Below are 19,754 nucleotides of genomic sequence, written 5' to 3'. Positions count from 1 at the left end.
TTTTTTTTAACTCATAGAAAGTACATGTACAAATAGCCATCTTTTAAAGGAGAAATTTAGTTTTAGTTATTCAATGATGAAGCCATAATCAGAAGCTTTTTAAAAATCATAATTTACAGATTATTTTCAGAGACCATAAAGTAGAAATAATAGCATCTATCTCAAGAGGTTGTTGTCAGGGTTAAATAAGTTCTTTATGTGGAATGCTAGCAAAGTGCCTGGGACAGAACAAGCACCATGGAAGTGTGTCGGTTGCTGCTATTACTGCCCCATCATTGATGTCATCATCATCATCATCATGGGAAGACTGTCAGTGGTTTCCAGGCACACCTCCTCCTTGCCACCAGAATAGCATTACCCAGCTACTACAGCTCAGCTACCACCCATTCCTCAGACTGCTTCCTTACCGTCTTTGCAAGCTCTTGAAGGTGTGCTAAGTCGCTGGCCTTAGCGGATTTGAGAGCATTTAGTTCATTCTGTTTCATTTCTGTGTCCTTATCAAATTTCTCCATCCAGAACTCTAGTTTCTCCTCAAGTTTCTGTTTGGAAAGAACATTAAAACATGGGTTCCACCAGACACAAAACTTTATGTACTGTATGAAATCATTTACATAAGGCTTGAGAACAAGCAAAACTTTTCTATAGTGATAAACGTCAGAATCGTAGCTACCTCGAGGAGGTGGGCTGCTTGATTTGATCAGGAAGGGGTACGAGGAAGACTTCTAGGATGCTGTAAATGTGTTCTACATCTCCATCTGGGTAGTGATTATAGGAGTATATATGCAAATGCTAATCAAACTATATGCCTAATATTTATATACTTAATATTATTACTCAATTTAAAAACGGGGAAGAGGGCCTTCTAGGTGTCTGGATTAGGGAAGTTTGAAAGGAATAATGGGTAAGAAAATTCTGAAGGATAAAGAATGACATCAGACATTGCTTTGATTATTAATAGTAAATACCATTTGAGAAGGGAACAATGTCTTTGAAATCCTAAAAAGTAATAAATGTGAATCTAAGATTCTATATTTAACTAAACCTACCATTCAAATGGGAGAGAAAGAAAGAATATACCTGGTCTTTCTAAGAGTTACTCAAGAGTGTATTTTAATAAAGTAAAATGAAAGAGATAGTATGTATGAGAAACAATAAAATGTATAGTTGAGCTACATAATAGACTTTTTAAAAATAAATCATAATCTGGAACTGAAATCCCAAATTAGACAGGATAGTCTCATGGAAAAGCACAGACAGGCTCTAAAGGCAGAATGCCTAGGTACAGCTCCCAACTCTGGCACTCAATTTAAGTGAACTTAAGTTCTCTAAACCTCCATCCCCTCATTTATAAAATGGAAATAAATAACGAATGGTTTCAACATAGGACATAGGAGAAGAGAAGAGGTAAGTGAAAGCTCTACTTTAATGATGGCCAAAAGATGTAGATACTGACTCTACAGACTTCTAGAGGAAGAACAAAGTATAAATACATGTTAAAATGTCAAAGGTTACCACTCCAAGAACATAATGCGTGACTTCCAAACTCCTAGATCATGTACCTCAAGAATGAGACATCAAGAAGAGACATCAAAATTCCATTGACATGGAATTTTTTTAAAATGTGATTCAATTCATCATTCTAAGTTAAAGAAAACATACCAGTTTAGTGCAATCACATCTAACACCTTTCTAACTCTTGTTAGCATGTTTTTTTTTTTCTTTTCTTAACAAAAAGAGAGAACAGCTTCCAGGCAGGCAAGAAGACCTGACTAAAATGTAATATCATTTGGTATTTACTGAACTTCTATTTATATTAATTTCTACTTATGGCAAATGATACTTTTCTTTTTTTCTTTTACAGGTTTTTCTTTTACAGTAATGATATAAAAATCTTAATTTTGTTGTCTAGGTAATTATGTATGAAATAGGAATAACGAGGTGGTATGCAGATATTACAAAACTGAAAGTGGTATGCAAATAACGAGTTTGCAGTAGAGAGCAAGAACTCGAACAATAAAAAGAAGGAAAAAAACAACTAGAAAGCTTGAAAAGCAGGAAACAAAATAAGGTGGAAGAAGTAAGTATAAACAAATGAAAATCACCATAAAAATAAATTGAGATAAATTTCCCTATCAAAGAGCCTCAGATTTTAAAAAAATCAACCTATGAACTATTTATAAAAACCATAGCTAAAACAATATAATCAAAGCAAAAAGAAAGCAGGGTTGGTAATTAATATCTGGCAAAATAGAATTCAAGACAAAAATAATTAAGTGAGACAAAAAGGAATATTTTATCCTGAGAAAAGACATGTTCTATTATAAGGATATTGCAGTTATAAAGTTTTATATTCTAATGCCATTTTGGAATATATAAAGTAAAACCTATTAGAAATACAAGAAATTGACAGATCCACAATCTATCACACTTCTCTAAATAAATAGGTCAAGAAGAGCAAAGGAAATAATATGAAGAATTTGACAGACTGTTAGACATTTATACAAATTTGTATCCAATAGAGAATACACATTTTTTTTTTCAAATACCCGTGGAATAGTCACATAACACAAGCAAAGGGCTCAACAAATTCCAACGAGCTAACCCTTACGTTGTCACATTCTGAGACCGTGGTGGAAGACTGTAAGAGTGTAGATCTCAAAAGGTTGTCAGCGATAGAAAGCCTCACACTCCCTCTCCAACTCCAATTTCCTGGACATTTAAGAAATACGCTTTTATTTATTTTTTTTAAAGATTTTATTTATTTATTCATGAGATACACAGAGAGAGGGAGAGAGAGGCAGAGACACAGGCAGAGGGAGAAGCAGGCTCCATGCAGGGAGCTCGATGTGGGACTCAATCCAGGGACTCCAGGATCATGCCCTGGGCCAAAGGCAGGCGCTAAACCGCTGAGCCACCCAGGGATCCCCAAGAAATACGCTTTTAAATAACTCATAGGCTAAGGAAATATCAAATTATAAACTACAAATTATAATGTTTAATTTATCAAAAGGCATGAAAAAGGTAAGATGGGTTAATGGAGGAAGGATACATAGAAATGCGATGAAGTAAGAATAAAAATATGTTAATAGTAGAATGTACCAGTAGATGGTGGATATATGGGTGTTCACTATAAAATTCTTCCAACTCTGCGTATGTTTGGAAACACTCATAATAGAATGTTGAGAGAAAAATAAATTAGAAATTATTTGGAAAGGAGTGACAATTACAGCCTAGTTCTTTTGCCAGCTAACACAATGATCACCTTTGTCAATAGAGGGCACTGGAGGGACACGAGAGGAAAGCTCTGCACAGTCCAGTGTCCTTCCTTTTGTTTCTGGGGTGCGGCTGACAGTGGCATGTGTGTGGGACACTTGTGCCACTTATTCACCAATAAGTTTTGTTGACACAACGGGAGGATTCTTGTTTACCAGAGTCCACAGTTCCCAGTGTGCCATCTTTATCCCACTAGCTGTGAACCTGCTCTGACCCAGGGCAATGAGGCAAACATCAGTTTATCCCTTCCTTGGATATATCCTTCAACCTGAGGATATTCCTTAGAGTTCTCTTTCATCCTTTTGTTTGTTTGTTAATGATTCTTTTGTTAAATGTTGCCTGCTGAAACTACTGGTGTGTTTTCTGTCACCCAACTGAACCATGATTCAAAACTGGTACCAAAAATAGCTCCTCTCCCACCTTCTCATATGTTTTACTAAGGCATCCAAGGTCCTTGCTACATCCTGTTCACTAGATACAATCAACATAATGCAATGGACCACTACCATGTTTTGTAGAAAGTCAAAGTAAGCAATGTCTCTTCAGACTGTATTATGGCAGAGAACAGGAGGATTGACGCAGCCCTGATGTGAGCCCATAAGAGTATATTGTTGGCCCTGCCAGGTAAAAGCAAACTGTTTCGGGAGGTTTTTCCAAACCAGTTTGGAGACACTGGCTATGGTCAGAGGGAGGTTAATAGCTGCCTACCAAGTGCCAGTGGCCTTTGAAGAATTTCTCCAGTCAAGATACGACATCTGGAACTGTAGCTGCAACTGGAGTCATCACCTGATTACATTTACAGTAGTCCACAGCCACTACCCATTCAGCTGGCTACTCAGCTGAATTAAATGGGGCTGTGCTAAGTATCACAACCTCTGCTTATTGTTGTTGTTGTTGGCACTAATTGCTGCAGCTGCAGCTGGGGTGCAGCATTTGCTTATGATTTACTATGTTGGTTGGAAGGGGAAATTCCAGAGACTTCTACTTGGCCCTTACTACCATAATGGCCCTCACTCCATAGGTCAGAGAGCCAATATGGAAAGTCTGTTGCCAAGTACATCTATTCCAATTATATGTCCATATGTAATATATGGGAAACAACTAAAGGGTGGATCCATAGAACAAGTGGGCCCAGAGTAAATCAGACTTAAGACTCCACCTATCACCTGAGCACTATAATCCCTCATTTTGAGTAGGGACCACAATGTTGTTTTGGGTCCCCAGGAGGCAGTATCAATTTAGAGCCAATGTTTAGTAATCTGAAAAAGTCTGTTTTCCGGTGTATAGTAATTCCAATAAATAGCCACACGTCCCTCTGAGTAGGCTTAGAGGAAGATTCACAGTATCTACCTGTAGTAATACTGCAGAGTTCATCCTCAGGGGGACCTGGCCCTTTCAATTAAGGGACTTTGGTCTTTGAATTGACTTAGTTCTGGAAATTGGAGGAGAAACCATGACTCCTCATTGTGGTGACTCAAATCAGGGCTTTGGTACTAGATTTGGACTTTTTCTGTTATATACATCAAGTGATTATCAGGCTGCTCATCAATTTTGTTCAGAGGAGTACCATGGTTAATCAGCCATCGCCAAATACCCTTCATGGGCAAAGGCATTCTGATTTCCAGTGCATGCCTGCTGCCCTTCATGGTAAATGTGGTCACCCGTCTTTGGCAGTCAAGTGCTGCCACATATTCTCTGGTTCTCCAGGATCTCATTATCAGCATTTCGATGGTGATATCACCCATGATCTTACCTGGCCTACAAAAGAAAGCAACCAAAGACCTTTTCAAGGATATGGGTGCTCCCCTCATTAATGTATTTCTCCATGTCTTAGTATAGGAGTGTCTTCTGGGAAGAAATGTCTCAGAGAAACTCATTACATATAGATACCCAGCGGCAGATTTGTAGGTCACACAAATTCACTCTGATATTCCTATTTTCCTAAGTCTTTGGATTCTCTCCTCCAAATCAAAGCAGGGAAGCTCTGACATATACACCTCATTAAATGTGGGCCACTGTTGAATTGTTGAGTCCAAGTTTCAAGTGAACTATTAGCCACCTCCAGCTTCACAAGCTATCACATCGAATCTCTAGTAAGTATACCCTTATCAATGAACGTGATTCAATCTAGTGTTATATTCCATCCTCATCGCTCTAATACACTTAGAATCCATCCCCACACATGTCTCCCAATTACAAGCAAAGTCTTGTAATTCTGTAGGTTTGCAAGCTATTTCCCTCTGAATTACAGTTATCTGAGTTATCTGTACCCTGGAACTTGCTGAGATTTGACTCTAGTTATAGAACCAGGGGCAATAGGCGTGATTGTGCTGGGTCTTCAGAGTGAGCATCTGATTCAGATGAAATTATTACTATGGCATTTTCAGAGAAAGAAAGGCTAAACTCTTCAGACCCTGGAAGGCATAATACTTCCACTGGCAAGGGAAATTCAGAGTTACTTGGGAGTTCAAGATTATTAATTGCTTCTGAATCCATCAAGATATTCCTATTCCAAGTTTCAGGGTCCTATTATTTCCCAATGAGTGACCTAATTTGCACATGAGAAACTTGGTATTACTATGAATTCCTGTGTAATACTGACTAAAATACCATTAAAACCAATAATAGAAAAATGGTGCCCCATCACCACTGCTACTAATCAACATTACACTTGACACTCAAGCTATACAATTAGCCACAAAATGGAAATAAACATATAAATAACAAAAAGGAAAATATAAAATTATTCTTTGCTGTCAATAGATTTTTTTTTAAGATTTTAAAGATTTTATTTATTCATGAAAGAGATTTTAAGATTTTATTATTTATTTTAGATTAAGATTTTATTTATTTATTCATGAAAGAGAGAGAGGCAGAGACACAGGCAGAGGGAGAAGCAGGCTCCATGCAGGGAGCCCAACGTGGGACTAGATCCCAGGACCCCAGGACCATGCCCTGGGCCAAAGGCAGGCGCTAAACCACTGAGCCACCCAGGTATCCCCCACCCTTTTTTTAAAGATTTTATTTTCAATAAGATTTTGTATCTTCAATCTAGAAAATCTAAATGAATTAACTGAAAAGCGATTAAAACTAATATGAGGGGACATAATGGATCTACACTGATATGTAAAAATGAATAGCCTTTCCATATACTATGCATTTAGAGACATATCTCAAAATATTTAGCATTGTTAAACTAGCAAATCTTGGAAACAAACAAAGTCCACTGGCAGAAGAATAGTTAACTAAATCTTGGTATATCCCCTCTATGGGATACTCTATAGTAGTTGTTCTGCCATAGAAAACATAAGATAAAGTAAATTAAGAAAAAAAAAGTGGGGACGCCTGGTGGCTCAGCAGTTGAGCATCTGTCTTCAGCTCAGGGCGTGATCCTGGAGTCCCAGGATCAAGTCCCATGTTGGGCTCCCTGTGAGGGGTCTGCTTATCCCTCTGCCTGCGTCTCTGCCTTTCTCTGTGTGTGTCTCTCATGAATAAATAAATAAGGTCTTAAAAGAAAAAAAAGTGTCTGGAACAAAATATATAGTATGATCATGTCTGTGTCACAAATATAAATAAATAAATAGACATCGATGGATAGATAAATACTAAAAAAATGTAAGTATTTTGTACATACAAAAGTACATATATCAAAAAAATATGTGGAAGAAATTTTGGAACATTTTGGAGTAATTAAAGCTTTCACTTTTCACTTTTTAAAATCTATGAATTTCTGTGCTGTTTCAAATTTCTCACTGAAAAGTATTTCTGTACTGCTTGTGTTACTGGGCTGAAGATCTAGGAAACACTGGCTTTATCCATCCATTGTCCATTTATCCACCAACTCATCTGATTGTTATTAAACACCTGCTAATTATGTGTCTAACACTTGAATAGGTAACATGGTACATAATCCCTAAATTGCCAGGATAGAAGTCTCTGTTCCTAATAGCCTACCAGATTTATTTTTTTCAGTAAAGTCCTGTGAGATAGCATCTATAAATTATTTTCTTTAACCATAAACTTGGAATTGTTTACTGAAAATTCAGTAGCCTTCTCAAAGGTAGACTGAATCATAAGCTGGACATTTTTTTCCTTATTCATTTAACAGGGATTTTTTTAAAAATTCCATTCAGCTTGGTTTGTCATTAGTATTTGAAATAAATTAAAACATTTCAGTCACATATGATTCACACAAGAAGAAATAAATAAATAAATATATATATATATGGAAATGGTCAATTTTTCAATTCTATTAGCAAAAAAAAAAAAGGCAAAATAGAACAACTCATTAAATGAGCACCTTAAAATAACTAAAATGCCTAGAATAGTTGATGGTACCTTGAAATAAGTGTCAGCAATTTACATTGTTGATGCTAGTGTAGATTAGAAAGTATTAGAAATATTTATCAAGTCACAAAATACCATTCTCTCTGACATAATACTGTCATGTTTCAGATTTATTTTTGGTAAATAACTACAGTGAAGGAAAACAGTTTTTTGTCAAAGCTTTCATTACTGCATTATTTATAATAATGAAACCTTGGAAATAATCTAAATATCCAAAATAAAGGGTAACAAGTCAACTAAGACATGACCATTCAATAGAACATAAAGCTATTTTAAATTATTTTTTTATTTTAAATTATTTTTATGAAGACACTATAATAACATGAAAAAAAATGAGGCAAAAAGCAACTGACAAAAAAAAAAAACTTCCCTCAACTAAGAGTATGTTATTTTAATAATTTTAAGAATCAGTAAATTTTAATTTAAAATTATGACTATGAGGAATATAGGAGCAAGAAAAGTTTGTTATCTAATGCTAGCTGATAAAGGAAGACAAAATTTTACCTGTGCTCAAATTACAGCTTTATAAAATGTTCATTCAGATGAGTAACTGTGAGACAAGACATGGTCTAAAGCTCATTCATTAGGCCAGTAAAATTCTGGTTGATTTTTTTTTTTCAGATTGTATTTATTTATTCATGAGAAACAGAGAGAGAGAGGCAGAGACACAGGCAGAGGGAGAAGCAGGCTCCATGCAGGAAGCCTGATGTGGGACTCCATCCAGGGTCTCCAGGATCATGCCCTGGGCTGAAGGTGGCGCTAAACCGCTGCGCCATCAGGGCTGCCCTGCTTCTTTTATCCCTCAAATAATTTATTTCCTTAAAAACAATTTTTTTTGCCATACATGATATTTTGTAAGTGGATGACAAACCCATCAGAGTGTAAAAAAGTTTGGGTGACCCACCTGCTGCTCCTTCTTAAGGAACGTTTCAATCTCCATATGAATCCTGTTCTCTTCTTCAGTTTTCAACCTCAGTTTCTGTGAAAACGATAAATATCAGGAATTCCTGCCAGCAGGGTTCAGAATGAGAAGTTCTCAAGATTAGAGGTGTAGCTGTGACAGTATCTCAAGCTGGCTGGCTGGCTGCTTTCCTTATTTCTTTTTGGTTAAGATTTTATTAACCTTCAGGTAAGGTCATGATCCCAAAGTCCCAGGATCGAGTCCCACATTGGGCTCCCTGCAGGGAGCCTGCTTCTCCTGCCTCTGCCTGGGTCTCTGCCTCTCTCTGTGTCTCTCATGAATAAATAAATAAAATCTTTTAAAAATTTTTATTAGAGAGAAAACGAGAGATGGAGCCCAAGCAGGGGGAGCAGCAGAGCTAGAGGGAGAAGCAGACTCCCTGCTAAGCAGGGAACCCCCACGTGGGGCTTGATCCCAGGACCTAAGATCATGACCTGAGCCACAGGCAGACGCTTAACTGACTGAACCACCCAGGCGCCCCTCAGATTTTCTTAACCAGCTTGGATCCCAAGAATCCTGTTGTATTGCACTAGGGTGGCAAATCAATTCCCTTCCACCCAGTTCCTGTTCACAAACATCACTGAGCCATGTGTTGGGCATTGTGCTGGACACATGCCAGAGCCCAGGACAAAAGGACCATGATTTGCTGGCCTGGATAAGGAGAGAAACAATGTTTCAAGGGCACCCGGTTCTTAGGCCTCGAAAAGGAAATCCCAGGATACAAGAAAGGTTTGTAGTCCGAGTCCTACGCCATACCTGGGGAGTAAGCTTTGCACTAAGTAGGGGCCCAAAGAAAGCAGTCCTCCTGCACACAGATGGCACTTCCCATGTTTGCTCCCTCTCACCAACCCATTGTTCATTTAGCCATTTTAGCCTTCCTTTTCTAAGGAGGGTCTACCCCTTGTGTCTTTCTCCTGATATTTTCCACTGTGACTTCTCATCTTTATAAATTTAGGTTTGAATGAAGTTCAGCTCTCTTGACTTTGTATTTCTTACTGGAGGTACAAAAGGTACCGGTGGGGTGAGGAAGGCAGCAGCAAAACCCACACTTAATAAGGATCTTGTTTCGCCCTAATTACTAGGAAAAATGGCAAGTGGTTTTATAAAATACAGATAAAGTGACCAAATAAAGTACAACCGAAAATAAATAAAATCTTTAAAAGGGCGGGGGGGACGCCTGGGTGGCTCAGGGGTTGAGCATCTGCCTTCCGCTCAGGGAACTGATCCCAGAGTCTCAGGATCGAGTCCCAGATTGAGGTCCCCGCAGAAAGCCTGCGACTCCCTCTGCCTATGTCTCTACCTCTCTCTGTGTGTCTCTCGTGGATAAAAGTGGATAAATAAATAAATTCTTAAGAAAAAAAGGAAGTACAATTGATTTTCGACATCATTACAAAAAGATGTAGGCTACAGCCTATCAGAATCTCTGCCTGCAAATACACCAGACCTTCTTTTGTTTTTATTTCCAATCTCAAATGTGAGAGTTGCAGGAGAGATGGAGCAGATCAAGAAAATCTCCTCTTCCTCCCTCCTCTGTCAGTTGAGGCAGATGAAGAGTGAAAGCCCACATGCCATGCACCATGCTCGTGCCAAAGGAAGTGATTACCTCTATCTCCTCCAGCAAGAGCTCCTCGGTTCTGTTACATTTCTTCTGGGTCTGGGAGATCTGCAGGTCAGTGTTTCTCTTCATATAGCGATTTTCCATGTTGGTTTTTGCCTTCATCTCTTGCAACTGGTCCTTGAGGTGAGCAATATATTCATTCCGACTCTGTAGAGGTAAGTCCAGTTTTCTAAATTAAAATACATTCAGGCGGCACATGGGTGGCTCAGTCGGTTGGGCATCCAACTCTTGATTTCAGGTCAGGTCGTGATCTCAGGGCAGTGAGATGGAGCCTGGCATCGGGCTCCCCACTCTGCGGGGAGTCTGCCTAAAACTCTCTCTCCCTCTCCCTTTCCCTCTGCCTCTCCTCTCTCTCTAAAATGAATACATCTTTTTTAAAAATAACAAAATTTTAAAAATAACAAAATAAATAAAATACATTCTACCTCCATTCAGTTCAGCCAATGACTGAAGCCTACCTTTTGTATCTATAAATCAACAAGAAACTGAATCTATTTTTCTGTTACTGCATTGTAGGAAACTTAGCCAATAATCATGGATAGTATAGATGAAAATGAAGGAGAAGTAGTTCTAAGCATCAGGAATGGGAGATTCTTTCCTAGGTGCACTATCTGGGTCGTCTGTATGCACAAAGATTTCCCATTACTACTTCATTTTGGTAGAAAGAGCACTGGTCTAAATGATCAAGAGAATCAGGTGTCTTCCCACCCAAGCCCCCAACAGCTGTATTAGCCAAGTCAGTTAAATTCTCTAAGTCTTGGGATCCCTGGGTGGTGCAGCGGTTTGGCGCCTGCCTTTGGCCCAGGGCGCGATCCTGGAGACCCGGGATCGAATCCCACGTCGGGCTCCCGGTGCATGGAGCCTGCTTCTCCCTCTGCCTGTGTCTCTGCCTCTCTCTCTCTCTCTCTGTGTGACTATCATAAATAAATAAAAAAATTAAAAAAAAAATTCTCTAAGTCTTACCTTCATTACTATCTGTCCTGCCTGGAATATCTCAGCAAGTGATTATAAGGAATTAATTGAGAGTATGTGAAAACCCTTGGCAGGTCACAAAGTGCTTGGCAATTTTAAGGTTTCAATATTCATTAAAAAAATATTCATTCTAAAAAAAATTTAAAAAAAATAAAAAATAAAAAAAATAGTCATTCTATACCATACTAAGTTAAACAGGGGAGACCTAATAGACATGGTCCGTGCCCCCACAGAGCTTACGATCTAGCCATACAACTGTAATTAAAGTCAAACAAACCTTTTGGAGCGCCTGGCTGGATCAGTCAGTGGAATGTCTGGATCTCAGGATTATGAGTTTGAGCTCACATTGGGTGCAGAAATTACTTAAAGATAACACCTTAGGTGGTACCTGGGTGGCTCAGGGAGTTGGGCAGCCGATTCTTGATTTCAGCTCAGGTCATGATCTTGGGGTCGTGGGATCAGCCTCGTGTTGGGGGCAGGGGGGGGGACCTGCATGGCAAGGAGTCTGCTTCAGGATTCTCTCTCCCTCTGCCCTTCTTCCACCCCACACCCAGCTTGTTCTCTTTCTCGGTCTCTCAAATCAATCAATCTTTAAAAAAATAAACAAAACCTTAAAAAAAAAAAGCAAGCTTTTTTTTTTTTTTAAAGATTTGATTTATTCCTGAGAGACAGAGAGACAGAGAGACAGAGAGAGAGACAGAGACACAGGCAGAGGGAGAAGCAGGCTCCCTGAAGGGAGATGACTCGGGTCTCTATCCCAGGACCCCGAGGTCATGCCCTGGGGGCAAAGCACAGGCTCAACCGCTGAGCCCCCCACCCTGCCCTGCGCCCCGGAAGTCCCGCACACCTTTCTTTAGAGATGCAAAGCACTGCTAACGACCAGGACCACAGGCCCATGGCAGGGTAACAGGCGGTGCCCTCCTCTGATGGGGCGAGAGGAGGATTCCTTGAGAAAGGAACTTTGGGTCTGGCGCCTGAGCAGTGAGTATGCAGGTAATACGCAGAGTGGGGCCAAGGAGGTGTCTAGGGAAGAGGAAAAATACGGGTCCAAGTCGTGGGGCCGCAGAGGGCTGGGCAATCTCCGGCCGGAGCGGACAGGCGGGAAGGCGGCGCCCCGGGCCCCGCAGCAGGTGCATCGCACCGGCCGGAAACAGCGGCCCACACCTGTGCGACGGTGGGGGGTTTGTTTGTCTTTTTTAATAAATACTTTACCATTTATTTATTTATTTATTATTTAGAAATTGTTTGGTGGTGGATATATGGCCATTTGATGTTTTATGATTAAGAGTTCGAGTTCAGGTCCTCTTTCTTACAGAATGTAAATGTGCACCTACACATGTATATTCAACTGTGGTCAGAATTAAGCCGGGCGGGCTTAGTGCTAAGCATCAGGGGCGGAGACGGAGCACACATTGGTCAAGATCCTCCCGGGGAGGGCGGCATGGGTGGCCCAGTGGTTGGCGCCGCCTGCAGCCCAGGGCGTGATCCCGGGGTCCCAGGATAGAGACCCGCGTCGGGCTCCCTGCGTGGAGCCTGCTTCTCCCTCTGCCTGTGTTTCTGCCTCTCTTTCTCTCTCTCTCTGGGATCTTTAGATATATATATATTAAAAAATAAAAAAGATCATCCACAGTGAAAAGCGAACACGGTTAGATAGAGGCCCACAGGCCCCAATTCGTCTTGTCGGACTTGGGGTTACCGCGGAGTCGCCCCATCACGCCGAGCCCCGCACAGCCACAGGCCCCGGTGGTAACACGGGGCAGTCCTTCTCCACCTGCTACAGGCTGCAGGCTTGTGTGTGATGTATTTAACCCAAGACTCTTTTTTTTTTTTTTTAATTTTTTAACCCAAGACTCTTAATAGTAAAATCCTGCCAGCGCCTCCCACAAGCCAACAAATGTGCATTAAACTCCTTTTTAGAGGGGTCTTTTGGGGCTCACTTTTGCCCCTTCCTTTTCTCTACACTTCCCTTTCCCGTCTCTTGCCATTTTGCTTCTCTGCTCCCTTCTACTTCAAGCTGTAAGGCGGTCGGCGACCAAGTCTGGAGTTTTGGAAAGCTTCAGTTAGAGTGGAATGGGATGGCTTCCCATCCTCACGGGCCGGAATCTGTACACCTGCTTAACCACTCAGTCTTTCTTCGAGGCCCTGCTTATATATCACTTATGTCCAGAAAGCCTTTTCTAGAAAACCTCAGCCCATATAAATGATCGTGATTTTGTTTCTCACAGAACCTGACCATGTGGAACAGTTAGGTATTCATTAAATAGCATCCATACAAAGATACACTTTCAAAAACTCAAGAAAATGTTCTGGTCAGTTGTCTTTTTCAAGCTGAATATCAAGTCTTTCAGAGTAAAAATACAAAGATCAGAAATGCAGAGTTAAAACTCTAGGAGTTTCTGCCTACGGCAAGCAAAAGGTGCTGCATTATATAACTTAGTAAGGTCATTTGACATTGGTCTACAGCTGCCCTGTGCCAAGCCAAAGGCATCTGGTTTTGTGCCGTCGTCATGCGCCTCAGATTATTCCCTCCTGTACTGCTGTTCAGCACAACTTGTGGCCTCCTGTGGTGACCATGTGGGAACAGAAGAAGATGTAAAATATGGACAGACTAGTGATGGTCAAATCCTGATCAAAGCATACCAGGTGCACTGCAGCGTCACCCGGGATCTTCACCCGCAGTATACAAAAGAGAGGCGGCCTACAAGCAGTGGGGTACGGCCCAGGGTCGTTGTCCGTTGTATGAACTCCTTTTAAGTTGCTCCCTAAGAAAAGATCTGTCTTCACCACAACCCACCAGCATAACCCTGCTTGTCCAGGGTGTCTGCAACCTTCCCCGTGATCAAGGTCTGTGGACTGAGGCAGCATATTTGTGGGTTTTCGTTTGCAGAGCAAACTTTACTTACAAATCCTCAAACTGCCTTCAGATCTGTACTTGTTATTTGAATTCAGAGGAACAGGATTTAGTAATGGAAACAAGCAGTCAACCAATTATAGTTAATAAGGCTCTGATGGCTGCCACAAAAGTGTGAGCCAAAGAATTTTAATGCTAGTGTCCATTTTCATAATTGAACACAAAGTTGAGATGAGAGTTTGATTGGATGGAAAAAGGAAAATGGGAATGTGATCTATTAAAGTAAAAAGAGCCACAGAAAAACAAAACAATTCTGTATGAAGTTAACATCTGTATTTGTCTCTGTCTGACTAAGAATACTGGCTGATTCTGGAACGGTCTCCCAATACACTCTGAGCTACAGAGTCACCCCTTCTAAGATGCAGATAAAACACAGTCACGTCCAAACTTCTAAAGTTTCAGGCCCCAATTCCACCCATTACTTCATTTCCACTTGAACTATTCCCATTTCAATTGTACCAATTTCTTTTATTTCCTTTTGTAATAAAGTTTCCATACACCTCACTATCTTGACTGATCTCTTCTGAGTAAACTCCTTTAAATGTAATGCCTAACACTATACACAATATTATAAATGATTAAGTGTAACAGAGGACAGGGGAGTATTTTTTCCCCTGTTGTATAAACAGTGCCGCAAACTATAGTAATCAAAACAAAGAAGCGCTTCAAATGCTTTTCACAAGACTGTGTGGTCATGATTGTCAGGGTCCTGATGGCGACTCAGTAGAAGCAGCACTGCAAAAGGAAGACTCTAGGATATCTACAGAAGATGGGAAGGCAGGTACCTTTTAAAAATGATATTACTAAAAATATTTTTTTTTAAATATTTTTAAAATGCTATTACTATGGGGCACCTGGGTGAGTCAGTTGGTTAAATGTCTTACTTTGGCTTAGGTCATGATCCCAGGGCCCTGGGATGGGACTCCACACTCATTGGGGAATCTGCTTGTCCCTCTGGCCCCTCCTCCTGCTTTGCTCTCTCTCCTCTCTTTCTTTCTCTCACACATATACAAATAAAATCTTTTTTAAAAAAATGCTGTTATGGGCAGCCCAGGTGGCTCGGCGGTTTAGCGCTCCCTTCAGCCCAGGGAGTGATCCTGGAGACCTGGGATGGAGTTCCGCATCGGGCTCCCTGCATGGAGCCTGCTTCTCCCTCTGCCTGTGTCTCCGCCTCTCTGTGTCTCTCATGAATAAATAAAATCTTTTTTAAAAAATTAAAAATAAATAAATAATGCTGTTACTACAACAAAAAGTGGTAAAGCCCCACTTCAGGGATTCATGTTAGAACGTGGCTAAGCACCTAATGAAACTATTGAAGACAAGTTAGGTCTTCACAATTCTCAACTTATAAGAATCTTTTGAACAAAATAAGGCCTTTCGTTTCACTTCTGCATCCTGTTGGAATCAGTTCAGTGTTCTAATAATCAAGAAGATTCTGAATTCTGATGTCTATTATTTATCATATACCAGCTTTGAGTTGCTTGCGAATTAGCAAGCATGCCTTCTATATCTTCATTTACTTCTTTCTTTCTTTCTTTCTTTCTTTCTTTCTTTCTTTCTTTCTTTCTAAATTTTGTGGAATGCCTGGGTGGCTCAGTTGGTTAAGCACCTGTCTTCGGCTCAGGCCCTGATCCTGGGGTCCTTAGAGTGAGCCCCGCATTGGGCTCCCTGCTCAGTGGAGCTCCCTCTTTCTCTATCTCCCACTCATGCTTGCTCTTTCTCTCTCTCTAAAATAAATAAAATTTTGAAAACAAAGTGCTTATTCTAAAAATAAATTTATTTGAGAGAAAGAGATGTGTGTATACACACACACACACACACACACACACACATATGTAAATACATATATAAACTTAAGGGAAATGAGAAGCCCTAGGCCCAGGAGAAAAATAAATCCTCCTTGGCACCCTGTTTTGAGACTGTCTCCCAGGCTAAATATCTCAGTGGCAGCTCCAGTACTGGAAAGCTTTATTGTATGTGCCAGAGGCAGCAGGATGATGTAAAGGTAACTGCTTAAAGAAACTCCAGGTCAGCATAAAGCCATGGGTCTGGAGTAGATTAGAAATAGCCCTAAGAAGCACAACAACAAAGATTACAAACCCAGAATTTTAACATGGTCCAAACCCTGACTCCCCAGGGAGAAGACAGATTTCTTACATGATGAGGCTCCCCTACCTAGATGGCAACCATTGATGATGTTTGCCCAGACAAGCGTGGCTTAAAAGGCCCTCCATAATCTGTTCCCTGTGTCCTGTTCTAGGTTCATCTATGCTACTCACTCCCTTTCTTTCCAAACTTTAGCAGCTAAACTGGCCTTCCTTTGGTTCCTTATATATCCCAAGTTCTATCTCCTAACTGAATATTTAGAAATTCTACTTTCGGGATCCCTGGGTGGCGCAGCAGTTTGGCGCCTGCCTTTGGCCCAGGGCGCGATCCTGGAGACCCAGGATCGAATCCCACATTGGGCTCCCGGTGCGTGGAGCCTGCTTCTCCGTCTGCCTGTGTCTCTGCCTCTCTCTCTCTCTCTCTCTCTCTGTATGACTATCATAAGTAAATAAATAAAAAAAAAAAAAAAGAAATTCTACTTTCACTATTGCCAATAAACTCTTAAAAGAATGACCCTCACACAGTTAATAATTATAAACTCTAGACTTCATACAAAAGGAAATTACATAAAAACACTGGGGAGTGTACTAAATCAGGCAGATTCTGGAAGGAGGAGACAGTTGTAAGTAGGGTACAGCATGTGGTGAATTTCCGACTTTTTATGAGGTCGATTAGACCACAGTCAGCACTACGCTATGCAGTGGGTGGTGGTGGTGGCATGTGTGAAGCAGTGAAAACTTTTTATTCCGAAATACCAGAAAACAGATTTTGGACAATCACAGCCAAATAATTTTCAATAATGCTGAACAAGAGAAAGGAAACTTCACATTTGGTAAATAAATTCTGTCCAAATCTTTGGTTGACTCCTGAGGCACACAGGTGCCAAGAAGAATGCAGGCAGTCTTGGTAAGAATAAAAGAAAGTGAACTGAGACTTGAGCTACTGCCCAATGTAGGTGAAAGTTTTTAGCTTTAATTTAACCAAGTTAACTGACCACTAAAACAAAAATGTCAGTACACTTTGGGAGATAGAACAGAATGCAGAATCTCTACAACATAACATTCACAGTGTCGAAGGCACATGCCCAAATTACTCCATTCTGAAGAAAAAGAAAACTATGACCACACTCAAGAGAGATTAACCTTAAAATGTCAAATGTTGGAATTAGCAGACAAGGATTTTTTAAGATTTTGTTTTTAGGGGCACCTGGGGGGCTCAGTGGTTGAGCGTCTGCCTTCAGGTCAGGTTGTGATCCCAGAATCCTGGGATCGAGTCCCATATCAGGCTCCCTCTGCCTATGTTTCTGCCTCTCTCTGTGTGTCTCTCATGAATAAATAAAATCTCTTTAAAAAATTTTCTTTGTAAGTGGGGCAGCCTGGGTGGCTCAGTGGTTTGGCGCCACCTTCAGCCCAGGGTGTGACACTGGAGACCTGGGATCAAGTCCCACGTCGGGCTCCCTGCATGGAGCCTGCTTCTCCCTCTGCCTGTGTCTGTGCCTCTCAGTCTCCCATGAATAAATAAATAAAATCTTAAAAAATTTTTTTTCTCTTTTTAAGTAATCTCTACACCCAACTTGGGGCTTGAACTCACAACCTTGAGATTAAGAGTGGTAGGCTCTACTGACTGAGCCAACCAGGCATCCCAGAGGACAGGATTTTAAAGAAAACTCAATAAACACTAATAGGCTCATAATAAATAAAAAACAGAAAATCTCAGCAGAGAAAGAGAACTATAAAAAAAGAACTAAATGGAAATTCTAAAATTAAAAATACATTACCCTAAATGCATTTTTAAAAAAGTACTAGAAAGGCTTAACAGCAGAATGGAGGTGATAGAAAGTCAGTGAACTTGAAAATAGACAAATAGAGATTATTTAATCAGATGAACAAAGAGAAAAAAAATTTTAAGGAACAGAGAGACCTGCAGGTCAATATAAAAAAGTCCAATAGGGGGATCCCTGGGTGGCGCAGCGGTTTGGCGCCTGCCTTTGGCCCAGGGCGCGATCCTGGAGACCCGGGATCGAATCCCACGTCGGGCTCCCGGTGCATGGAGCCTGCTTCTCCCTCTGCCTGTGTCTCTGCCTCTCTCTCTATCTCTCTGTGACTATCACAAATAAATAAAAATTAAAAAAAAAATTAAAAAAAAAAGTCCAATAGGGAAAATTGGGGTTCTAGTAGGACCTGTGCAAGCAAATGAAAATTTATAACTATCTGAAAATTTACTGGCTGGCAGTCACAAACACAAATACGGTACTATTGCACCTCCATGAGGTACTTAGAGTAGTCAAAATCATAGTGACAGAAAGTAAAATTGTAGTTACCAGGGGCTGGTTAAGGGGGGGGGGGGATTGTAGATTACTGGTTAACGGGTATAGTTCCAGTTTCGCAAAATGAAAAGAGTCCTGGAGATAGATGGTGGTGGTGGTTGCACAACAATGAAATATACTCAATACCACTGAACTGTACATTTAAGAATGGTTAAGATGGTATATTTTATGTTATGTGTATTTTGCCACAATAAAAAATTAAGGGAAAAAAGGATAAGGGCTGAAAATTTCAAAAATTTTGTGAAAGACACAAATTTACATATTCAGGCATCTAAGTGAAACCCAAACAGAATAAATATGAAGAAAAGCAAATCTAAGAACAGTATAATCAAACTGCAGAAAATTAAAGATTAAAAAAAAATTCAAGAGATGTCTGGATAGTTCAGTCAGTTCAGCATCTATCTGACTCTTGATTTCAGCTCAGATCACGATCTCAGTCAGGACTGTGAGATGTAGCCCTCTGTTGGGCTCCATGTTGGGCATCGAGCCTCCTTAGGATTCTCTCTTTCCCTCTCCTTCTACCCCTCCCCAACTCATGAACTCATTCTCTCTATCTAAAAAATTTTTTTAATGAAAATAAAAATTTCAAAAGCAAACCCATTACATACAGGAGAGCAATGATTCGAATAACTACTATCTTCTCAAAATAAATAATGGAGACCAAAAGATAGTGACAATCCTTAAAGTACTGAAAGAAAAATCTGTCAAACCAAAATTCTATACCCATTGAAAATATCCTCTATGAACAAAAGCAAAATAGATGCATTTCTAGGTAAAAGAATATTAAGAGGACTTGTTTACAGCAAACATGGATTGGAATAAATAGTAAAGGAATAAGATTTACTATTCTTTAAGCTGAGAGGAAATGACACCAGATGGAAGCTTATTGATAAATATCGGGGTAAGACAACCATTTTCCTCTTAATTTTTAAAAACACATAAATTAAGATGAAAACCTGATTTTTTTGTCTTGTCTTTGTAATATACATTAAATGTAATATATATGACAGACACAGAATAAAGGATAGTGGTGGAGAGGAAATAGTGGAAATATATAGGTGAAAGGTTTTTACATTTTATGTGAAGTGGTACAGTATTAATGCTAAATAGATCATGAAAAGAAATCCCTAGAGCAACCATTTGTTTAAAAATGAAAAGGGGTATAGGTAAAAGACTACTAAGTAAATTAAAATCATAATCTAAAAAAACCACAAAGGTTTGCCTTGGATCTTCTAGTCTT

The 19,754-nt window shown here is 40.0% G+C and overlaps 1 protein-coding gene across 4 annotated transcripts in view; it reads right to left on the bottom strand.

Annotated features, from left to right (window-relative positions):
* The window catches only part of IQCG (IQ motif containing G), a 48,182-nt gene that overhangs the window by 4,419 nt on the left and 24,009 nt on the right, over positions 1–19,754 (bottom strand). For 2 of the 4 annotated variants that reach the window (XM_025990225.2, XM_072728881.1), the window contains exons 7-9: positions 10,185–10,346; positions 8,525–8,599; positions 408–539 (exon numbers count right to left, since the gene is read on the bottom strand). In XM_025990225.2, the coding sequence (XP_025846010.1) occupies positions 408–539; positions 8,525–8,599; positions 10,185–10,346 (369 nt within the window). The remainder of the gene's footprint in view (positions 1–407; positions 540–8,524; positions 8,600–10,184; positions 10,347–19,754) is intronic. The other 2 variants (XM_025990227.2, XM_072728958.1) reach the window with 1 other exon arrangement.

Source organism: Vulpes vulpes, chromosome 1 (assembly GCF_048418805.1).
Source record: "Vulpes vulpes isolate BD-2025 chromosome 1, VulVul3, whole genome shotgun sequence".
NCBI lineage: Eukaryota > Metazoa > Chordata > Mammalia > Carnivora > Canidae > Vulpes > Vulpes vulpes.
This window is presented reverse-complemented; position numbering and strand designations above follow the sequence as displayed.